Source organism: Carettochelys insculpta, chromosome 7, assembly GCF_033958435.1.
Source record: "Carettochelys insculpta isolate YL-2023 chromosome 7, ASM3395843v1, whole genome shotgun sequence".
NCBI lineage: Eukaryota > Metazoa > Chordata > Testudines > Carettochelyidae > Carettochelys > Carettochelys insculpta.
In genome coordinates, this window is record NC_134143.1 from 36,986,914 (window position 1) to 37,008,115 (window position 21,202).

Genomic DNA, 21,202 nt, shown 5'->3' on the forward strand with positions numbered 1-21,202 from the left:
AAAGAGAAGCCCGCATATTTAGGACTGCATGTGTATGTCAACACAGCAGCATTATTTTGAAATAAGTTATTCCAGAAGAGATTTTTAGTAACAGCTTATTTCAAAATAATGCTGCTACACACAAAATGCATTTTGAAATAGTCCTCAGCTATTGCAAAATAGAGCACTTATACACAATAGAGTCTATTTTGCAATAGAGCCATTGTCACTTATTAGCCGCGTCTACACATGCTGGCTACTTCGAAGAAGCTGCGCCAACTTCGAAATAGCGCCCATCACGGCTACACGTGGCGAGTGCTATTTCAAAATTGAAATCAACATAAGGCGGCGAGACGTCAAAGTCACTATCCTCATGAGGAGATGGGAATAGCGCCCTACTTCAACATTGAACGTCGAAGTAGGGCACGTGTAGCCGATCCGCGTCCCGCAACATTGAAATAGCGGGGTCCGCCATGGCGGCCATCAGCTGAGGGGTTGAGAGATGCTCTCTCCAGCCCCTGCGGGGCTCTCTGGTCACCATGTGCAGCAGCCCTTAGCCCAGGGCTTCTGGCTGCTGCTGCTGGAGATCCATGCTGCATGCACAGGGTCTGCAACCAGTTGTCTGCTCTGTGGATCTTGTGCTGTTTAGTGCAAGCGTGTCTGGGAGGGGCCCTTTAAGGCAGCGGCTTGCTGTTGAGTCTGCCCTGTGACTCTGTCTGCAGCTGTTCCTGGCACCCTTATTTCGATGTGGGCCGCTTTGGTGTGTAGACACTCCCCTGCAGCGCCTACTTCAATGTAGTGCTGCCCAACGTCGACATTGAACGTCGACGGCACCAGCCCTGGAGGACGTGTAGACGTTACTCATCGAAATAGCTTATTTCGATGTCGCTACATCGAAATAAGGTATTTTGGTGTAGCATTCACGTGTAGACGTAGCTATTGTGAAATAAACTCAATTCCCTATCTACACAGTCCCTGTTTAAAATACCTGTTTTGAAAGAGGGGCTATTCCCTGTGTAATAAGATTTACCCAATGCCTTTTGTGTGTTAAATAAATAAAATAAATTGAGTGCTTTTTAGAAATTGTTTCAAAATAGTGATTGTGTTGTGTAGGTGCTATCAAAGTTATTTTGAAATAACAGCTGTTACCTGATAACTTTGCTGTGTAGACGTACCCTAAGATCCTCTGAAGTGAGAACATTGTTTGATACAATACTGTCTAGTGTGGTAAGGGTGACTGACTTCTTATATTTTCTTTTCTTTTGTTAACTACTCTGACTTTTGCCTATCACTTAATCTATCTTTTGTGATCAATGAACTTGTTTTACTGCTGGAGTGGTTGGTAAATGTGTTCAGGTTTACAAAGGCTGGTGTAAATCCACCTTCCGTTGATGAAGTGAACCAATTAATCAGCTTTCATTGATCAACAAAGGGTCTCAAGCAATGCAAGAGTGTTTTCTTAAGGTACAAGGCTGGAATCTAGAGGGATGTGGCAGGTGCCTTTCATTGTGTGATTCATGAGTGTCTCTGGCTGTATGTACGGCTCCAAATGGGGTTGTGCTGAGTGGTATCAACACCAAGAGGTCTTTGCTGCTTATCTCTAGCAAAGCATTGTAAGAGACAGACCAGGCTGGAGAGTTAGGGGGCACAGAGTCACACTGTTCCAGGATGCACCCTGAGGATCTCATCACAGTCCTCTTGATTGCTGCATGGGGTATGTATGGGTAATATTTTAAAAGCTGTTATGTAACCCACACACCTACTGGCCATGGTCTCCCTTGGCAGCCTCCTTGCATGCGTTAAGAGATATGGAATTTGGTACAACTAGCTCATTCCTTCACACTTTTCTCAGCCTCTTTCCACTGAGGGCTGTAGGAATTTTGCCTTTATTTGGGGAAAAAAACCAAAAGAACAAAAACCCAAAAACAAAAATACCCCTAGGTTATGCCATGTATTAGAGATCATACATGCTATAGGTGGACCAACCACTTGGCAGTCATAAATGTGCTATGTAAGGATCACAGTGGGGAGGAAAACTGAGAAATGGTATTTGTGTTGCTTTCGCTTTCACTATCCATATTGCTTACATAGTGACTTAATGGAAAGCTTTACCTAGTAGGTATTGAGGTATGTCTACAAGGCATTTAAACACCTCTGTCTGGTCTGTCTCAGCTGACCTGAGCTTTTAGGACTTTGACTGTGGGGATGTAAAATTAAAATTAAGTTTTAAAATGCAGCTATTTGGGCTGGAGCCTGAGCTCTGGGACTTATGAGGTCCATACAGCATTTTTTTATCCCAGTAGTCCAGGCCATGTAAACCCAAGTCTGCTGAAATGTTTCAAAATAAATGAATTATTTGTTCAGCTTCAAAGAACATGTTGCATTTCTACTGGAAACATGTTTTAGTTCTTAAAGGACACCTTGAAACTGTCATGTAACACACCAGCAGGCCTGTCTGCAGGCCTAAAGGCCTCAGAGAACAGGAGTGGGAACTTTATATAATACAACCAAGTTCCCTATGTTGTAGCCCATTACAGTCTTAAACCCCACAAACATAAACATCAGATAGCTATGTCAGCCCTCACACCTGCATTTGAACTTGGGAACTGAGAGAAACCAGTAACCAGGGCAACCTTGGCTACAGGCCAGTGAGAACGTTAAAAGTGAAGTTGAGCCAGTATGTGCACACCCAGTAAACAGCTAAGGGATAAAATCATTGTAAGGTCCTGCCCCTAGCTGAATTTCACCAGGGACTCGGGGTGCCTTGGACCCTTCCCCCAGCTGGAGCCATGTTCGCTGTGGCCCTAATGTGAGGTGCTTTGGGACCAGGACTCCGCATGGCAGAAGGGATGTAAGCATGCCAAAACATTCTTATCTGTCTATCTACATACATATATGCACACACAGACATTTCTGTTGCACTTTGCTTGCTAACATGTGCCTGGTGAATGCGTAGTAACTTGGAGTAGATAAGCCTAATAAATTATAGTTATCCCTGATTGGCTCTGGGTTGAAGTGAATCCCATGATCCTGTCTGTCCTTGGCTTGTGGGTTGAAAGAAACAAAAGTTATTTGAATTGGAAAACTAAAATATTTAGTTTAAAATATGTTGAAATGAATCATTTACCTGTTTTCAGAATTTTTTTCCTGACTGAAATAATTGGTGAAATCAGCAAGAATTCACCCACCTCCACCCCCAAAAAAAGGCACTTGAAATATTTAATGCAAACATTTTATGCAACTCTCACTAAATCATCCTGTGGTGATTTTGTCAATTAGTGTGGCCTAGACCTGCATCTATATAAAATCATTCTGATTTTGTTGTTTTCCGAAATGACAGAAAAATAAATGTGGTAGCTCCCTGAGAAGCTGTAGTCATATGCCAGCTTTGTGAATGTAGTTATCTAATGTGTAGGTCACTAATGATGATAATAGGTTTTAGTCTTCTAAACATAATGTGATTGTCATTCTGCACAAAATTATGTGGATATGAGTAAGTGATGCCTTGCTAATTATATGTTGACACTGAGTATATAATCACCTTGATGTATAGTATTATGATGTCTGAAATTCGTCATGTTTGCAAGCATCTGAAGATCCTTAAAAATTAGATCTCATTAAATATTTTAATAATCATATTCTTTCTTAAAATACATATTTAAGCCAGTTAGGCAAAGCCCATTTGTATTAGGAGATGTGTAGTCCTTCCCTGTCCAAATTCTCCAGTGTGCAGGACTGTCTCTGTCATGGAGCCCTTTGCTTGGGTATAGTCTGCTTTCATTTATATACAAGTTCGGCTCTTCAGGCCACTACAAAGAGAAAGTCAGGTCCATGTCCCTACTTCTTCCTCACCCTCTCGGGGTGCCATGGACCTTCAGGGAGAAGGGACTACTGAGCAGACTGACTTAGCTTTAATAGATAGATAAAGGCTCCTGCTGCACAAGCCCTGCTGTGCACCCCTGTGAGAATCACGAAGGGGATAGCTCTAAACTTGTGCTGTGGTGATAGATAGGCTCCTTTTAACCATATGTGAAGCTGGGCTCACCAGTTTGCAGTTGTAATTTAACGTCTACATAAAATAATGTGCTTTTAGTCCAAATTGTGTTCTGATACACAAGGCCAGTGTGGGGGGTACACAAGGAATCACATGCACTGGTCCTCCATGGTTCCACCCCACAATCACCATCAGTGCCATGCCACTTCCAGTGAGTGCAGGAAGAGTCCCACTTCTCTCCTGGAGTGGCGTGACCTGAGAGCAGTGTGAGCTTCCTAGCTTGTTCTCAGGTCGCACCTCTCCAGAGGAGGGGTGGTACTGTCCCTGCATTCACCAGAAGTGGCACAGCACTTCTGCAGGAAGAAGTATGTGGGGGGCAGAGCAGGAGCAGTGCATCAACAGGGTGGGGTGGGGGGGCAGAGTAGGGAGTGGCAGGCACATGTGAACAGTGCCCTCTCTGGAATCTCCGCATCAGTCGCCCTTGCTGTTATAACAAAAAGCAGTCAAGTAGCACTTTAAAGACCAGCAAAATAGTTTATTAGGTGAGCTTTCGTGGGACAGACCCACTTCTTCAGACCATAGCCAGACCAGAACAGACTCAATATTTAAGGCACAGAGAACCAAAAACAGTAAGCAAGGTGGACACATCAGAAAAAGATAATCAAGGTGAGCAAATCAGAGTGGAGGTGTGGGGGCAGAGGTCAAAAATTAGATTAAGCCAAGTAGGCAAACGAGCCCCTATAGTGACTCAAAGTTCCCGTCCCAGTTTAAATCATGTGTTAATGTGCTGAATTTGAATATAAAAGCCAGCTCGGCTTTTTCTCTTTGAAGAACGGTGCAAAAGTTCTTTTTCAGTAACACACATACCTTTAGGTCATTAATAGAATACCCCATTCCATTAAAATGTTGACTAACTTGTTTGTGGATCTGGAGTGTTTTGATGTCTGTTTTGTGCCCATTAACCCTTTGTCTAAGGGAGTTAGAAGTCTGTCCAATATACAAAGCATCTGGGCATTGTTGGCACATGATGGCATGTATGATGTTAGTAGAGGAGCATGAGAAAGTGCCCGTAATTCTGTGAGTAACCTGGTTAGGTCCAGTGATGGTATTTCCAGAGAATATATGTGGACAAAGCTGGCAGCGGGCTTTGTTGCAAGGAAAGGTTCCAGGACTGGTATTCCTGGGGTATAGACTGTGGCTGTTTGTGAGGATCCTCAGAAGGTTGGGAGGTTGTCTGCAGGAGAGAACAGGCATGTCACCAGGGCCTTCTGGAGTGTGGCTTCCTGATTAAGGGTAGGTTGTAGGTCTTTAATAATTCATTGCAGTGGTCTGAGTTGGGGGCTGTAGGTGATGACGAGTGGTGTTCTGTTCTTGGCTTTTTTGGGCTGGTCTTGGAGTAGCTGTTTTATGTTTTATGCTGTTATAAGCTATGTCTACACTGGGATGCTACATCGAAATGTGGCGAAATCGAAATAAGCTATTTCGATGAATAGCGCCTACACATCCTCCAGGGCTGGTGCCGTCGACGTTCAGCGTTGATGTTGGACAGCATTACATCGAAGTAGGCGCTGCAGGGGAGCATCTACACACCAAAGCGGCCCAAATCGAAATAAGGGTGCCAGGAACAGCTGCAGATAGGGTCACAGGATGGACTAGCAAATCTGGGGCAACAGCAAGCCACTCCCTTAAAGGGCCCCTCCCAGACACACTCAGCCAGCACAGCACGCGGTCTGCAGAGTCACAGGCACGCACACCCTGTGGAAGCAGCATGGACCCCCAGCAGCAGCAGCAGCAGCAACCAGAGGCCAACACACCAGCCCCTGGAGGAGCAGTGGCTGTCCTGCTCAGTGTCATGCAGGAGGCAGCTGACCATCTTTTATTTCAGGAAGATGAGGTGTCCTTGGGGGATGAGGAAGCAGCCCCAGACCTTACTGCCCTCCCAGCCCCTGCCCGCTGCACACACTGCTGGCTGTGGAGATACCCCACAAGCACGGACTGGTGGGAGCGGCTGGTGCTCGGCGAGTGGGACAATGACCGCTGACTCCGGAACTTACCAAATGAGCCGGCAGACATTCCTGGAGCTTTGCCAGTGGCTCACCCCTGCCTCACAGCACCAGGACACCCCCATGCGATGTGCCCTCACCGTAAAGAAACGGGTCGGCATCGCTGTCTGGAAGCTGGCCACTCGAGACAGCTACCGATCCATAGGGCAGCAGTTCAGCGTGGGCAAGGCCACAGTTGGGGCTGTCCTCATGGAGGTAAGAGGACCCACCGGGGGGGAGCCCGGGGGGGAGCCCGGGGGGAGGGCCAGACGCACCCTGCACACCCCTCACCGGTGCTCTCTCATGTCCTTCCCCTGCAGGTCATCCGCACAATCAATGCCCTTCTCCTCCACAGGCTCGTGCGGCTTGGGGACCCAGATGCTGCCATCATGGGGTTTGCCAGCCTGGGCTTCCCAATTTGCTTTGGGGCTCTGGATGGGACCCATATCCCCATCCATGCCCCGGAGCACAGCGGAGGATGCTTCCTCAATAGGAAAGGATACCATTCCGTGGTCCTCCAAGCCTTGGTGGACAGCCAGGGCTGCCTCTTGGACATTTATGTTGGCTGGCCTGGCAGCACCCACAATGACCGGGTGTTCAGAAATTTGGGCCTGTGCTGCCAGCTAGAGGTGGGGACCTACATCCCCCAGCAGGAGATCCCTGTGGGGGACACCACCATGCCCCTCTGCGTCGTCACAGACATGGCGTACCCCCTCCGGCCCTGGCTCATGCACCCTTACATGGGCCATGTCACAGCCAGCCAGGAGCGGTTCAACACGCGCTTGAAACATGCGCGCCAGGCGGTCGAGCGGACTTTCGGCCACCTCAAAGGGTGCTGGAGGTGTCTCCTCACCCGCCTGGATGCAGGCCTCACCAACATCCCCCAGGTTGTGGGCGCATGCAGCACACTCCACAACCTGGTGGAGAGCAAGGGAGAGGCCTTCTTCCAGGGCTGGGCTGTGGAGGCTGGCAGGGCCGACGTCCAGCCACCCGCTGCCCCCAGTCACCATGTCGACCCTGAGGGGATCCGGGTCCAAGAGGCCCTGCGGGCCCATTTTGACCAGGCTGCGGGGTGAAAGCTGGCAGGGCCAGCTGCGGGTGAGCCACCCACTGCACCCCCCCATCCTCCACAACACTCCCTGCCCCCACGCCCACACCACAGAGAACCCAAGAGCACAACCCCCCCCCCCACACTTCTGTGCAATAAAAGAATGGATTTTTTTTTTAAACAAAACCCTGCAAACTTGTATTATTAATATGAAAACAGAAGAAGGGGGGAACTATGTACATGGGGGGGCAGGTACAAAACAGGGGTAGAACAAAAACGATTTACACAAATATGGGGGGAATGAGTCCAAAGGAGGGGGCCTTGGGGAGCTATGTCCCTATTGTCCTGTGCCTGGTGTTGGGGGGCACAACCCACGTCTCGGCCGGAGGCCCTTTCAAGGCTACCTGGGGGCTGGGAGAACTGGCAAATAGGGCCGTGCGGTGCCCGGAGGCCCATGGTCCCCCTTGATGGCAGGCCCCAGGACGGCCGATGGTGGAGGGACGGCAGGCGGAGTGGTGGGCGGAGTGTCGGGGGGGCCAAGTGCTGCACGATGGCATCGAACTTGCGCATGAAGGCCCCCCAAGCCTCCTGGTGCCAGGCCAGCGCTCGCTCCTGGAGGTGAAGCCGCTGCTCCTCCACCTGCAGGCATCCCTCGGACACCTCCAGCTGACGCTGGAGGGTGGCGAGCAGCTGGGGGTCCGTGGACGCCCGCAGATGGCTCTGCTGCTGTCAGGCTCATCTTGGGGCTGGTATGTGCTCCGCCGAGGGGCTGGTCTGATGGGTTGGCCCTGGTGGGCTCTCTGGGACCACAGATGGCGCACTGGTGCTCTCCGGGCCCTCTGATGGTGCAGCTGCGGAACAGAGGGGGGAAAAAGAGTGGAGACAGCCCTTAGTCTGGGCCCTGACCCATGGCCCTTGTCCCCCCACCCCTCTGCTGCTAGTTCCCCATCCCTGTCCCCCGGAGATGCTGATGATAATGGTGATGATGATGGGTGTCCAACCCCCCGGGGGGACCCTAGGTTCTGCTCCCCCCATCCCAAGGGATGGGGCATGGTGCTGTCCTGCTGGGGGGCAGGGGCTGATGGACTCTTCTGAGGGACATGCCACTGCTGTCGTTGGGGCCATGGTCATCTGGGTGTGTGGAGGGCCCTGGTCATGTCTCTTGTCCCCACCCCTTAACCCCAGGGGTGTGTACCAGGGGGGTACATACCTGATGCTCCACTCCCACTGTCGGGGGACAGCCATCAGGCAGACGCCCTGCTGGAGCTGTGGGAGGAGAGGGTGATCTGTGGCCCCACCCCCCGTCGCTGGAGGCCCCCTCCTCCTCCTCCTTTGGTGTCCCAGGGGTGGGCTCCTGGGGGAGGCCCTGGGGTGCAGGGCTGGCCTCCAGGGCGGACTCCGTCTCCGGGGCCTGCTGGGGCTCGTCAGCCGATGTGTCAAGGATGGCTGGGGGGGAGGAGGTGTACCGAGGGCCCAGGATTTCCCTGAGCTCCCTGTAAAAGGGGCAAGGGTGGGGGGCAGCCCCAGATCGGCTGGCCGTGTCCCGGGCCCGGGCATAACCCTGCCGCAGCTCCTTTACCTTACTCCTGACGTGGTCAGGAGTGCGGGCAGGGTGACCCCGGGCAGCCAGGCCCTCGGGCAGGTGAGCAAACACATCTGTGTTCCGCCTCTTGCTCCCCATTACCTGGAGCACCTCCTCCTCACCCCAGAGCCCCAGCAGGTCCTGGATCTCGACCTCCGTCCAGGAGGGGCCCCGCTGCCTCTTCCCCCCACTGGCTGGCAGGCTGGGAGCCCTGGGTCCCCTTGGGGGGGTGCCCTGTGGGCGCATGGGGGGCTGGCTGGCTGCCATGGGGTGCAGGGTGCTGGCTTGAGGCTGCAGAGGGGTGTGCAGGCTGGGCACGTGGCAGTGCTGCTGCCTGCATGAGCTCTCAGCTTCCTGCACAGGAAATAAGGGGGCGGGGAGCTTTAAGGGGCTGCTGCACGCAGCGACCATAGAGCTCAGGGGCTGGAGAGAGCATCTCTCAACCCCTCAGCTGATAGCCGCCATGGAGGACCCCACTATTTCGATGTTGCAGGACGCGGATCGTCTACACGTGCCCTACTTCGACGTTCAGTGTTGAAGTATGGCGCTATTCCCATCTCCTTATGAGGATAGCGACTTCAACGTCTCATCGCCTTATGTCGATTTCAACTTTGAAATAGCGCTCGGCGCGTGTAGAGGTGGCAGGCGCTATTTCGAGGTTGGCACGGCTACTTCGAAATAGCCGGCTAGTGTAGACGCAGCTATAGAGTGACATTATTTCACATAATGTACATTCAGTAGTTCTGTACACCTCAGTTAGCCCTATTAATTTCAGATATGCTATTCACTGTGGGTGCATCTACACTAGCCGGCTACTTTGAAGTAGCCAGCACAAGGACGAAATAGCACGCATCGCGTGTACACGCACTGTGTGCTATTTCAACGTTGAAATCAAAGTTAGGTGGTGAGATGTCGAAATCGCTATTCCCATCCGAAGATGGGAATAGCTCCCTAGTTCAACGTTCAAGAATTCCACAGAGACTTAACAATCTCTGCACCCCGCTGTCAACTTATGCCTTAACCACTCTGCATGAGAGACACATTTCCTGGACATTACAGTACAAATAACTGATGGCCTGATTAATACCATGCTCTCCTGGAAACCCATTGACAGCTACACTAATCATCATCACCTAATAAATTATTTTGTTAGTCTTTAAAGTGCTACATGACTGCTTTTTTTTTATATAGAGTGCAGTCTAACACAGCTCCTCTGTCATTGTTTTTAGTCCATTCCTCCTGGCTGGGCCTGTGTTCACATGTTCTATTGTGAAGGTTAGCACTGAAACATTTTTCTAATATAGCTATATAGCTAAAATCTATGGCTGGGTCTACATTGCTTGGCTTTCCTGGCAGGTCCATGCTAATAAGCAGCCTTGAAATTGCAAATGGTTGTTCATTAGTATTGTCATGCAGCTCATTAGCATAGCCACACGACAGCTTGGTTTCAGCAGAATGAGGTGCCGTCAGTAAAGAGGCCGTGTGGATGTGCCCCTGCCAGCAAAAAGCCCCTCTGTCACCAGCCCCTTATTTCTGAAAAAATTCAGAGGGGCTTTTTGCTGGCAGGAGCACGTCCACACAGGGTCTTTACTGTGGGCACCTCCCCTCCCCCCGCTGAGACCGAGCTCTTGCATGGCTATGCTAATGAGCCATGGGATCATTCTAAGTAGTGGCCATTTGCAATTTTGAGGCTGCTCTTTAGCATGGACCTTCTGAGAAAGCCATGCTGTGTAGACCTAGCCTATAACTTTAACTACATACATGATACAGACATATAAGTAACATACATAGGTTCAGGGCATCTTCAGCTTTCATTAGACAGCCCACATGCCCTGCCCCCATAACACAATATTTGGGACCAATAGCCACACTGGACATGAAAATGGCTCCCAGACCCAATATAAATATCCAATCATGTGACAATGGTGTCGTGCACTGTCCCACTAACTAAACTCACCTTAGGCAATGCTGATTTAAGAAGCCTGGAGGATGGTTTTTCACTGGCAGTTGATTTTATCCATTCATCTTTGTCATGATGTCATTTCAATTGCCAGTGTTTATTTAATTGTGTTCCTCTCTGCAGAATAAATTGGTTTGCTTAGATGTTAATATTTTGCACGATTTATTGCTGAAAATGTGTCCAATATTGGCCTCCCTGAATACTACATTCATCCTTGAATTCTTCCTCACTCCTCCTGTAATATAGGTTGAGGGAAAGTACATTTTGGAAGTTTGCCTCTTTCATTAGTAATACAGTTATTGGTTTTTTGCACTAATCATTCAGGTTAGGGTTGTGTTCGATATTGAACAAGGGTCAGAGCTCATCCTGTCTGTGTGCTTATCATGCCAGTATGCAAAGTAGCAAAGAGTGAGAGAAGAAAAGTTTACACATTTTCCAGATGGGAAAGCAATCTGAAAAAGAATTGCCAGTTGTGGAAGAGGAATTGTGTCTCTGACTGGAAAGAGAGCACAGCTCGTTCCTCGTGGCAAAGAAGAAAAGCAACTAGAAACGTAATAGAATAGGCTGATAATTACAAAAATATAAATGATTTCATGTTAACCAATATAAAAGAGCAAAAATGTAAATTTGGAAAAATAAATTAAAACAGTAGCTCTCATGAGATTGAGAGAAGGCACTGATGAATAGGAAAATACTTTAAGGCAAAAATGTAAGTTTTATATTAAGCTCCAAGGGGATTCTAGGCCCTGCAAAGCCTTGAAGAGCTCTTACAGCAGCAACACTTTCATTACATAGCCTCAGTGTTTGTTGTCACCAGCAGCATTTCTCCCAGCAGGCTAACAGCTGTAACTCTCTAATCCTCACAGAGATAAGTACTCCTGTACTTTGTTTAACATGACACTTGATAGATTACTCCAATCATCTGAAGAAGTGGGACTTACCCAGAGAAGCTCATGACTCAATACTCTTGTTAGCCTTTAAAGTGCTACAGGACTGCTTGTCCTTTGTGAAGCTATAGGCTAACACGGCTAACGCTCTGAGACTTTATGAATTGTAAGGCTCACCACAAGCACTTAAAGATCCAGCCATTTATGTAATGTAAGACCAACTATTGTTTGAACAGTGCTTATGGACTTTGACTTGATAATTAAAGGTTGTTCCTTAAAGGTTACTAGAGAGTTACTAATGGAATGTCAATCAGGGGACAATGGATACATTAGTTCAGGAGTTCCCAAACCATTTTTCCCTGGTATCCAGCTGTACAGCTGCGGTAAGGACTGTGGCCCACCATTATCACTTCCTGAACAAAATTATTAATGTTAATAATTACATACATTTAAATAATAGCACTGTAAGTAAACAATACACGTGTTTCTTTTTAATTGTAATGTAAACAATTGTAATATTACAAATTTCTAGCAATATTCTCTCAAAGAAATGCTTCATGGTCTTTGAAATCAAGCAGTTTTTGTAAACTATGCTTCAAACACTGTGAGAGCAAAATGTGGTGTTCAAACAGGGAAGAAACAATGGGCTAGTCTACACTATCTCCCTACTTGGAAGAGAGGATGCTAAGTAGGATGTTGGGAGTTTATTAATGAAGTGCTGTGGTGCATATGCAACACTTCATTAAGCAAATTCCTCCCCCCGCCAACTCTGGATTATTTGTTGATTTTCAAATAATGGTTGTCCGACCTTAAACAAATTGGAAAAAAAATAATATTCTTCAATGCAAAATCTGAATTTCTATTATGCTGTGTAAAAACAACATGAGTCCTGTGGCACCTTATAGGCTAAGCTATAGATAAAGTGGGTCTTTACTCATGAAAACTTATGCTTCAAAATGGCTGTTAGTCTATAAGATGCCACAGGACTCTTGTTGTTTTTGAAGATACAGATTAACTGGGCCACCCCTCTGATATATGCTGTGTCAGTAAAGAGTCAATCCTACTCTCTGCTCTTTAGAAAAGAGTCAGATATTGTGAGCAAAAATATAACATTACAATTATAACATTTATCCAACCAATAAATTTATAAAATTATAACACTCATTCAATCTAATAAAAGAAACTTCAGTCTTCAAGTGTGTCATTGTATTTTCCTACCCCCTTTTTTTTTGGCCTGACTCATGTCGTGAGAGTGTAGATGGGCTGGAGACTTTCATTATCTTCTCCATCTGTGCACCCTTTTCATTTTTCAAAAAACAAATCAATCCAAGTCATATTAAAATACTGCTTGTCATTTAATACTGTTGTAAGTGTAGGCTACCTTACTGGGAAATGTACCACTACACTCATGAGAGTTAAACTTCACATATTGTAGCTTGATTTTATATAAAATAACTAAAGTTTTTGTCTATACTCTGTCCAAAATATGCAACTTTTATTTAGATTAAAAGGGTCACATGTTGTTAAAGACTTACTGAGAGCTGAACTGGAGAGTGCAGTTGTGTTGGTAGATCAACCAGAAGTGTGTGTGGTAGCCCATTGTGTGTGGTAGCCCAGCCCTGAGCTAGTTAATTGAATCCTTTTAAAGAGACTTTATTTGAGGTATTATTAACAGAAATGAAGTCAATTAAATCAGCTTCTATTAGAAAATGCTATTTATTTTGTTTGTAATGTAAATGCATCATGATGTCAGGTTACAGTAGCTAACAAATTAATTTGTCATAATCTCTCACTACTCAGTTTGTCTCTTGCCTTTCCTTTGCTTTCCCTTTTAATTTATTTTTTGGTAGTGAATGCGTCTGGGATCTGTGACACACATGGATGGACAGACAGCCTTTTTATAATAAATCCCTTTTCATATATTGGAGCTCAGTATATAACATAAATTGCAGCAGCTATTTAAAATTAAGGTGATAAATTGTGTTATCCATCAGCACTGGTGAGCAGCCCTAGACAGGTAGTGAAGAGTAAATCCTGTAGATTTTTGGATTCTATATGTAAACCAAAATCAGATATCTAGCAGTCCAGCGGTACTTTTAAAGCACAGCTGCATGTTGAGTGGTAGAATTCCCTCTCAAGCAGGTCAAGGGCAGCATATGCATCCCTACAGGAGTGCAGTATATGTGTACTTGAGCATCTGCCCATAACCTTACCCATCTTCTTCCTCTTTGAGTGACATATGCCTCCAGAATACTTGTTCAGACAAGAAAAAGTGCTCCAGAGAACAGCTGGACTGCTACTCTTCCTTATTATGTCAGCTAGAAACCAAAAAAAAAAATTACATCCCAATACTACTATCAATTGCAAGTATGTAACTTAATCAACTTCAGCAGAATCGAAAGAGTAATAGCAGAATTTGGCCCAAAGCATATAATTATTACAGTATCAATTGGTGGACAGTCGGTTTAAAATTCAACTCACAAGGGCTGTGTCTACACTGAAAAAATAACTTCAAAGTTGCTCACTTGAAGTAGAGCATCCACACATACCCTACTTCGAAGTTAAACTTCGAAGTAGGGCACTACTGCATTCCCAGAAATGGAGTAAGGACTTCGAAGTTGGGCTCCCTACTTCAAAGTTAACTTTGAAGTAAGGGAAAAATGAGTGTAGACTCTCTGCTGGCTACTTCAATGTAGTGTCTAACTTTGAAGTTGGTTCCTAGTGTAGATGCACCCAAAGTGTTTGGAACAGAGGAATTTACATATAGGATCTGACCAGTAGTCTGTTTAGTCCAGTGTCTTGTCACTGACAGTAGCTAGTACCATTTATGTCCTAGTAGGTATCCAGACACTCCAAAATGGACACTTATAGATTAATTTTCCCACAGACATAAACTGGTTTCTTTCTGATCTTCATCAGTCAGTGCTTAGTTGATTCCTTGATGCTTAAAGCCTTATACCTAGAGACTCATGACATTATTTTTATTCTTTATAACAGCTTTTGTTCTATTTTGGAGCATCTCATATTTTGTTTTATCCACTCCCCTGCCTCCAGAAGTAGAATGATTGGGCAGCACAGCGCAGAACAAGCCTATTGCATGCTAACTCTGCAGAGGTGGTTCCTGACCCATGGGTATGCACCTGGTACCCCATCACAGGAATTGCAACCTGACAAACTGGGTCACAATGCAGCTTATTCACATATGACCTGGCCTTGTTCAGTGTTTCACATTTGTTTAAAAAAAAAAAAAGCCGGGGAGGGGGGACTCTATTTACAGCCGTTACAATATTTGTCCTTGCTAAAGTAACTGTTGGGGTTCTTATTGGTGTAAAAACATGGATAGTTAAGGTTTGACAAACATTCCTATTCTGAGAAGTAATTTTCAGGATCCATTTGGAGTTGGTCAGGACTAGAGCTGGGTAAAATGTTATGAACGATGAGTTTATTCCCTAGGTTTAGGTTAACCCAATTTTTTTAAGTGTTTGGCACCAAGTCATCAAGTAATTCTGGATCAAAAAAATTCAGGGGACTAAATTCATAAAGGGACTTTAAGCACCATTCACAGACAACAAGGAGACTATGATTCTGTTGACAATGACACCTTAATGGGCCTATAACACCTAAATGGGCCTATGGTCTGACTCAGTATGGCTGATCTTATGTTCTTTATACACAGTAGCCCATTGGTTAAGACATTCACCTGGAATGTGGAAGATCCAAATTCAAGTCCTGCTTTCAATGAACTTTTCCTTATTTATGCCCATGGTCCCAAGCTTGAGTCACAGCTGCCATGGGGTTGGTCAGTTTTCCCCCACTGTGGCTCTTCATGGAGCTTCCATGAGGGAAATGCTGACCACACAGGAGCTTGTTTGCACCAGGAGGCAGCTGAAACATTTGTCTCATTGAAGTATGTTTGTGAAAATGTTGGGAACCACTGATTAGTGGGAAACCTGGGCCTGCCAATGTGCAAAAAAATGGCAGGCCAGTGAATGCATGTCATGCTAGGGATATTGAGGAATTCATCAACTGCTGAAAATTTCAGCCATTACTCAATTACACGTGTGTGTGTGTGGGGTGGAGGTCCTGAAAGCAGGCTCTCCTCCCCACCAGTCTGATGGAGTTGGGATGCAGGATTTAAACCACGTCCCAGCTCCAACGGGCTCCTGGCCTCTCTTCCTTCCCGATTTCCCAGAGCAAGTGGGTCAGGTTTCCTGCCAGCACATTCAGGCCAGGAAGCAGGATTTCAGCTGCCTCCTGGTGTGAAAAGACTCCTGTGGGATCATCATTTCCCCTCACAGCAGTTCTTTGCAGAGACACCATGGGGAAAATTGACCAACCCTATGCCAGCTGTGACTCAGGTGGCCCTGTTACATATTGTTACAAATATGAAATTCATAACATGAAAAGGTGAAATTCAGATGCTTGGGCTGAATGCTGCATATGGAACAGATTTAGGGCTATTAATAGTTAGAAATAGTTGAGTTGAGCAGATTTTGAAAATGTGTCTGCTCATTGTCGAAGATGGTATATTATGTAGTGGATATGCAACATTAATGCATTTGATCCTTATTTAGTTTGTTTCTTGCACTAAGTTGCAAACCTCTCTAGTAAGGCAATAACCATAGTAAATGTAAGTAAGTGTGATGTTTATGAGCAGTTGATTGAGCAGAATAAGTGGGTATGCCTTGGAAGTGTTTGTCTCCTTGAGGTGTGTCATGTTACTGAGAAGGTTGCCAATCACTGATTTATACAAAGTGCAACACCTGAACTTGTAGCTTGAAATGTGACGGAGAGTCCCCATGCTACAAAGGTGTCTTTTAGTTTACTGGTGAAAATAGGTTAAGTATATCAAAATTATAGTGGTTTAAAGCTATTTGCATATGCACACAATTTTCTAATGCAATCTCTTCATAGTTTGCTAATGTTATTCTATGTGTAAATGGACATAGCTAAGGAAAGTTCAAAGGTGGTCATGTGCATTTTTCAGTTATGTTTGAAGAAGGAGGCAGGGTCCTAAGGTTACATTAAATTATTTCCTTCTATCAGTTTTCAATTTCGGTGAATGTCCCCTTGCTCTTGTTTTGTGAGGTGTACCTTCTCTGTTCTATTCATTACTTTGTGTGTGCTCCTCCCTCCCATTGATTTATATCTTCTTTAAGCTAAACAGCCCCAGTCACTTCAATCTTTCTTCATGAAGAAATCCTGTCAAACCTCTAATCATTTTCATCACTCATTTCTGGAACCTCTGCAGCATCAGCTGTTTTGTGACAATCTCTAGAAATGAACATCATTTTCCCAGTGGGGATCGACATTAATCTGTGTAATAATACATTAAATGTTGTTTTCTATCCCATTCTTTGTACATCTTATTTTGTGCAATAAGAAAATATTTAAATATTTGTGTTGAATCCTTATAATTGTAAATATGCATTTGCCTTGCAGGGTACACCAGCAAGTCATGTAAGATACAAAGTAGATGTCATCCAGTTTCCTTACAGTGGCAGCATTTTTGATGTAGAGGAAAATTCAGGACGTGTAATAACCAGAGTAAATCTTAATGAAGAGCCCAGTACAATATTTAAGGTATGAATAACATCAAGCATTTGCATATACGTTAATAAAATATTAACTATGACACGTTATTTCATTTTTACGTTTGGTTTTAAATTTACTTTGAAATAATTCCAGCTGTAAGCAGTGTTCATTTATGATACAAGAAAATGTAGTTTGAATTGAAAGTTTGTTTCCTCTTTTCTAAATATTATATGGCTTACTGTGCTGAACATAGTATTTTTAGTTTTTGTTTTTGTTTTGTTTTTTTCATTAAAAGAAACTGTATCAATAGTGAGTACAAAAATAATCCTGAGGGCCACAAGGGCTACTAGCATTTTATTTTCCTGTCATATAGGAGACATAGACTCCATCCCCTTATTGTTTGTGCTTCGATTACCTGACGCTATGAGATCTGTGAAGTAATCTTTGTGGTTTCTGTGGGAAAATATTAATGGTCTCTCTCATGTCTGCTAATGAGCAGTGTGGCTGTGCAGTGCCTAAATGCCAATAGAGAAACAGTCGGTCATCCACATATGCACTGACAGTGGTTGTGACAGGGTACTCTAATTCTGAATGGATGGGAGAATGGATCTTGAAGTCATATAGGGAGGGACCTAATTCTCCCCTGTCACATACTCCATCCAAAGCTATTGACTTCAGTAAGGTCACACAAAGTGCACGTTGGGACAGTTTGATTCCAGATACATCTGAGAATTATCTCAAAGGGGAAGAGATGGAGAAATAAGTCTCTGTAATACTGGCTATCTGTCTGTGTATTTGTCTTGCAAGAAGCATCAGTGAAACATAATTTAATAGGATGAAAATCTTTATTTTATTAATTGTGTGATGGTGGGTAAGAATTTTACTGGAAAGCTCTTATGAAACTCTGGTGTCATTTTCAATTTATGAAAACAATAGTCTAAAAAATAATAATTGCCAAGAATAATTTGAATAAGACTTAAGGTTTTTTGTGGTTTGTTTTTATTGTATCTGAAGACAAAGGGTCAAATGTAGAATAATTAGACTATGTCTACACTTGCCCCCTTCTTCAAAGGGGGCATGGTAATCAGGCTGATGGGAGATTACTAATGAAGTGCTGCAATGAATATGCAGCCCTTCATTAGGCTAATTCTCCCATGCGGCAAATTGGAAGTGTCACACTACGAAGTGCCAGCATGTCGTGTAGCCGTGGGCACTAGGGAGGACTTTGGGGTGCACGCTGCCTCAGGGAGAAAGGACTGTTCCCCAGCTCTCTCTCTGCACAGCAGCACCTGGGCTGGAAGGCAGAGATGCTTCTCATCACTATAGCAGGTCAGGGGCTGGGGCTGCAGAATAGCTATCTTTTTCCAGCTCTCACAGGTTTAGGTTGGGGCATGGGATGGGATGCCTCTTCCCTGGCCGTGGTGGATCCAGGCTGGGGCTGGGTTGGGGCCAGGGGAGGAACATTTTTCTTTTAGCTACACTGAATTCACATTCTGTTGACAAATTGGCAATATGATATTTCTCAATCTGAAAAGCTTTTTTCAGGGAATTATTTAATTTAAAATTCATGATGGTACAGTAGGTGAAATAATGTTCAGATCCAGGAAGAGGGAAATCTATAATAAGAGAAAACAGAAAAAAACTATTACAAAATAGTATTAAAATGTATCTATGTTTCCAAAGTTAGGTTGGTATAACAACATTTAATGTTATTTTGAATCATGGGATAGTCTTGCTCTTGAAGGCAAGCTCCCCTTAGTTTGTAAAAATGATCTCTAAAAACAGATAACATATGTTAGTCTATTGTCAGCAAAGAGATTTAGGGTCTACAAAATGAGGATTTGGAAAATTGGATTTACCTGTCATGTCAGAAGAACAGAAATGGTTTCAACTGTATCTTGGTTTGATTAAATGCTATATTAAGGGAATCGACCAGTAGTTTAAAGAATATCCTCTAGGCTGTGACTGCATTTTGAAGCCTGCATTTTGTATCAGAGAACAGAGAGACTCAAATTAAGTAATAGAGAGGAAGCCATGCTAGTCTATACACTATCAAAACAAAAAGAAGTCAAGTAGCACTTTAAAGACTAGCAAAATAGTTTATTAGGTGAGCTTTCGTGGGACAGACCCACTTCTTCAGACCATAGCCAGACCAGAACAGACTCAATATTTAAGGCGCAGAGAACCAAAAACAGTAAGCAAGGAGGACAAATCAGAAAAAGATTATTATCTTTTTCTGATTTGTCCTCCTTGCTTACTGTTTTTGGTTCTCTGCACCTTAAATATTGAGTCTGTTCTGGTCTGGCTATGGTCTGAAGAAGTGGGTCCCATGAAAGCTCACCTAATAAACTATTTTGCTAGTCTTTAAAGTGCTACTTGACTGCTTTTTGTTCAAATTAAGTAAGTGCATGTCTTTGCTTAAATATTTACTAACCTTGGCATGAGCAGTTAAGCCTATAGCTGGATATTGGGTTGCTTTGCCTGTATAGTAAGTCCCTATGTTATTTGATAATAGATCTGATTTGCATTTTAAAATTGACATCTGGTTTGTGGGCTCTTGAAAATGTAAGAGTATCCTGGATGGAAAATAACATAAATATTCCTGTCCATATTAATTGAGTGACTTTTATTTATAGTTGATAGTCATTGCATATGATGACGGAGATCCTGTAAAGCTCAACACCACCACTGTCGAAATTGCTGTATTGCAACCCTCAGTAATTCCACGATTTACACAGGAAGAATACAGGTATAGTGTTAGTTTTGTTTCTGTCACTAATACTTCTTTTGATGCGTTTGAAACAGCCGCTCTTTGAACTCCTGTCTGGTGACTAACAGTGTGTGTTGCTGATGCCACTCTGTTACGCTTCATGTACAATCCTAAACTTTTTAGCACAGTAAATTATTACCTCAATGTGCTAATTTGTAGTGATATGAGAGCTAACAGTGTAGTCATTCATTTTTAGTCTCATGTTATTGACTGTTATATCTCTAGACAATTGTTTGTTCTCAGGCATAGAAAGAACGGCCATATTTACTGATTATAGTGGTGTAATTACAGCTTTTATTACATCAGTGTGGCAGATTCGACCATTTTTATTCAAAGATGTTTAATAATTCTTGGTGCCTCAATTTTTATATATGCAAGAGACACATTAAAGGGGGCTGATTTTTTGAAAGTATTGACTCCTATGAGCAAAAGAAGCTAATCTGGCGTAGTTACACAAAGGGAAGAATACTGTTGCTGTCTAAACATATATATCTCTCTATGAATGCACTGCCAAGAAGATGGGGGAAGATGTTGCAGTGGAAGTATGTCCCTAAATCAGTGCTACTAGAGGCGTCATTAGCTGTGGCATTGTTAACCTGCAACACCTCAGTGAGAGAGCGAGAGGAAGGAAGCATGTGCATGCACATATACATGTATGGGATGACTGGGAGGGCATAGCTTAAAAGAGCTGCACAGACATCATCACAGTGCATGAGATCTGGATACAGCTCTCTTTATTTGTCAATTCTAGGTATGTGTGACTTTAGGAGGCTGTTGTGACTTGCTTTTTCACAGCCATCCAAATCCTTCCCACAGGAGGAAAAATGTGAAGGAATTTGTTGAGGTGAACTTCTCTGGTTCCTTTTAATCCTCTCTTCTCTATAAATCTGCAGGAGGGCATAAATTAGCATAGCATTTTACAAATCTGATTGCCTTACTGGAGCAAATGTGCAAAGAATAAAGGGTGTCCTATTGTTGAATTTCTCAACACCTTGTTTTACCTTTGGGTAATCAGTTTGGAGCACAGAATGCCTCTTCCTTTCATGCTGTTGTACTTGTTTCTGAGGTAATTGAAGCAGTCATGTTTCTGTCCATTCTTTTTGGACACTGCAACCACAAAACTAAACTCTCTTAGGTTGCATCATACTTACTAGTTCCATAAGTGGAGCACACCACTCAACGCAGAGGCGATGTCTACACTTAGTAAAAACTTTAAAATGGCCATGCTAATGGCCAAATTGAAGAATACTAATGAAGCACTAAAATGCATATGAGCTTATAGGAATAAGGAGATTTCGATGTTGATGGGGTCCTTTCGAAAACGACCCCAGCGTAGACATATAGCGTGGAAGCGAACTGCGGCACTTTTGAAGTGCCGCGGCCACCAGCATGCTAATGAGGCACT

General features: G+C 44.4%; 1 protein-coding gene across 1 annotated transcript in view; it reads left to right on the plus strand.

The window, feature by feature from the left end:
• PCDH15 (protocadherin related 15) overlaps window positions 1-21,202 on the plus strand; it is a 695,579-nt gene that overhangs the window by 475,640 nt on the left and 198,737 nt on the right. Inside the window, exons 21-22 of the mRNA XM_074999591.1 lie at window positions 16,935-17,075; window positions 19,664-19,776. Coding sequence (XP_074855692.1) covers window positions 16,935-17,075; window positions 19,664-19,776 — 254 coding nt within the window. The remainder of the gene's footprint in view (window positions 1-16,934; window positions 17,076-19,663; window positions 19,777-21,202) is intronic.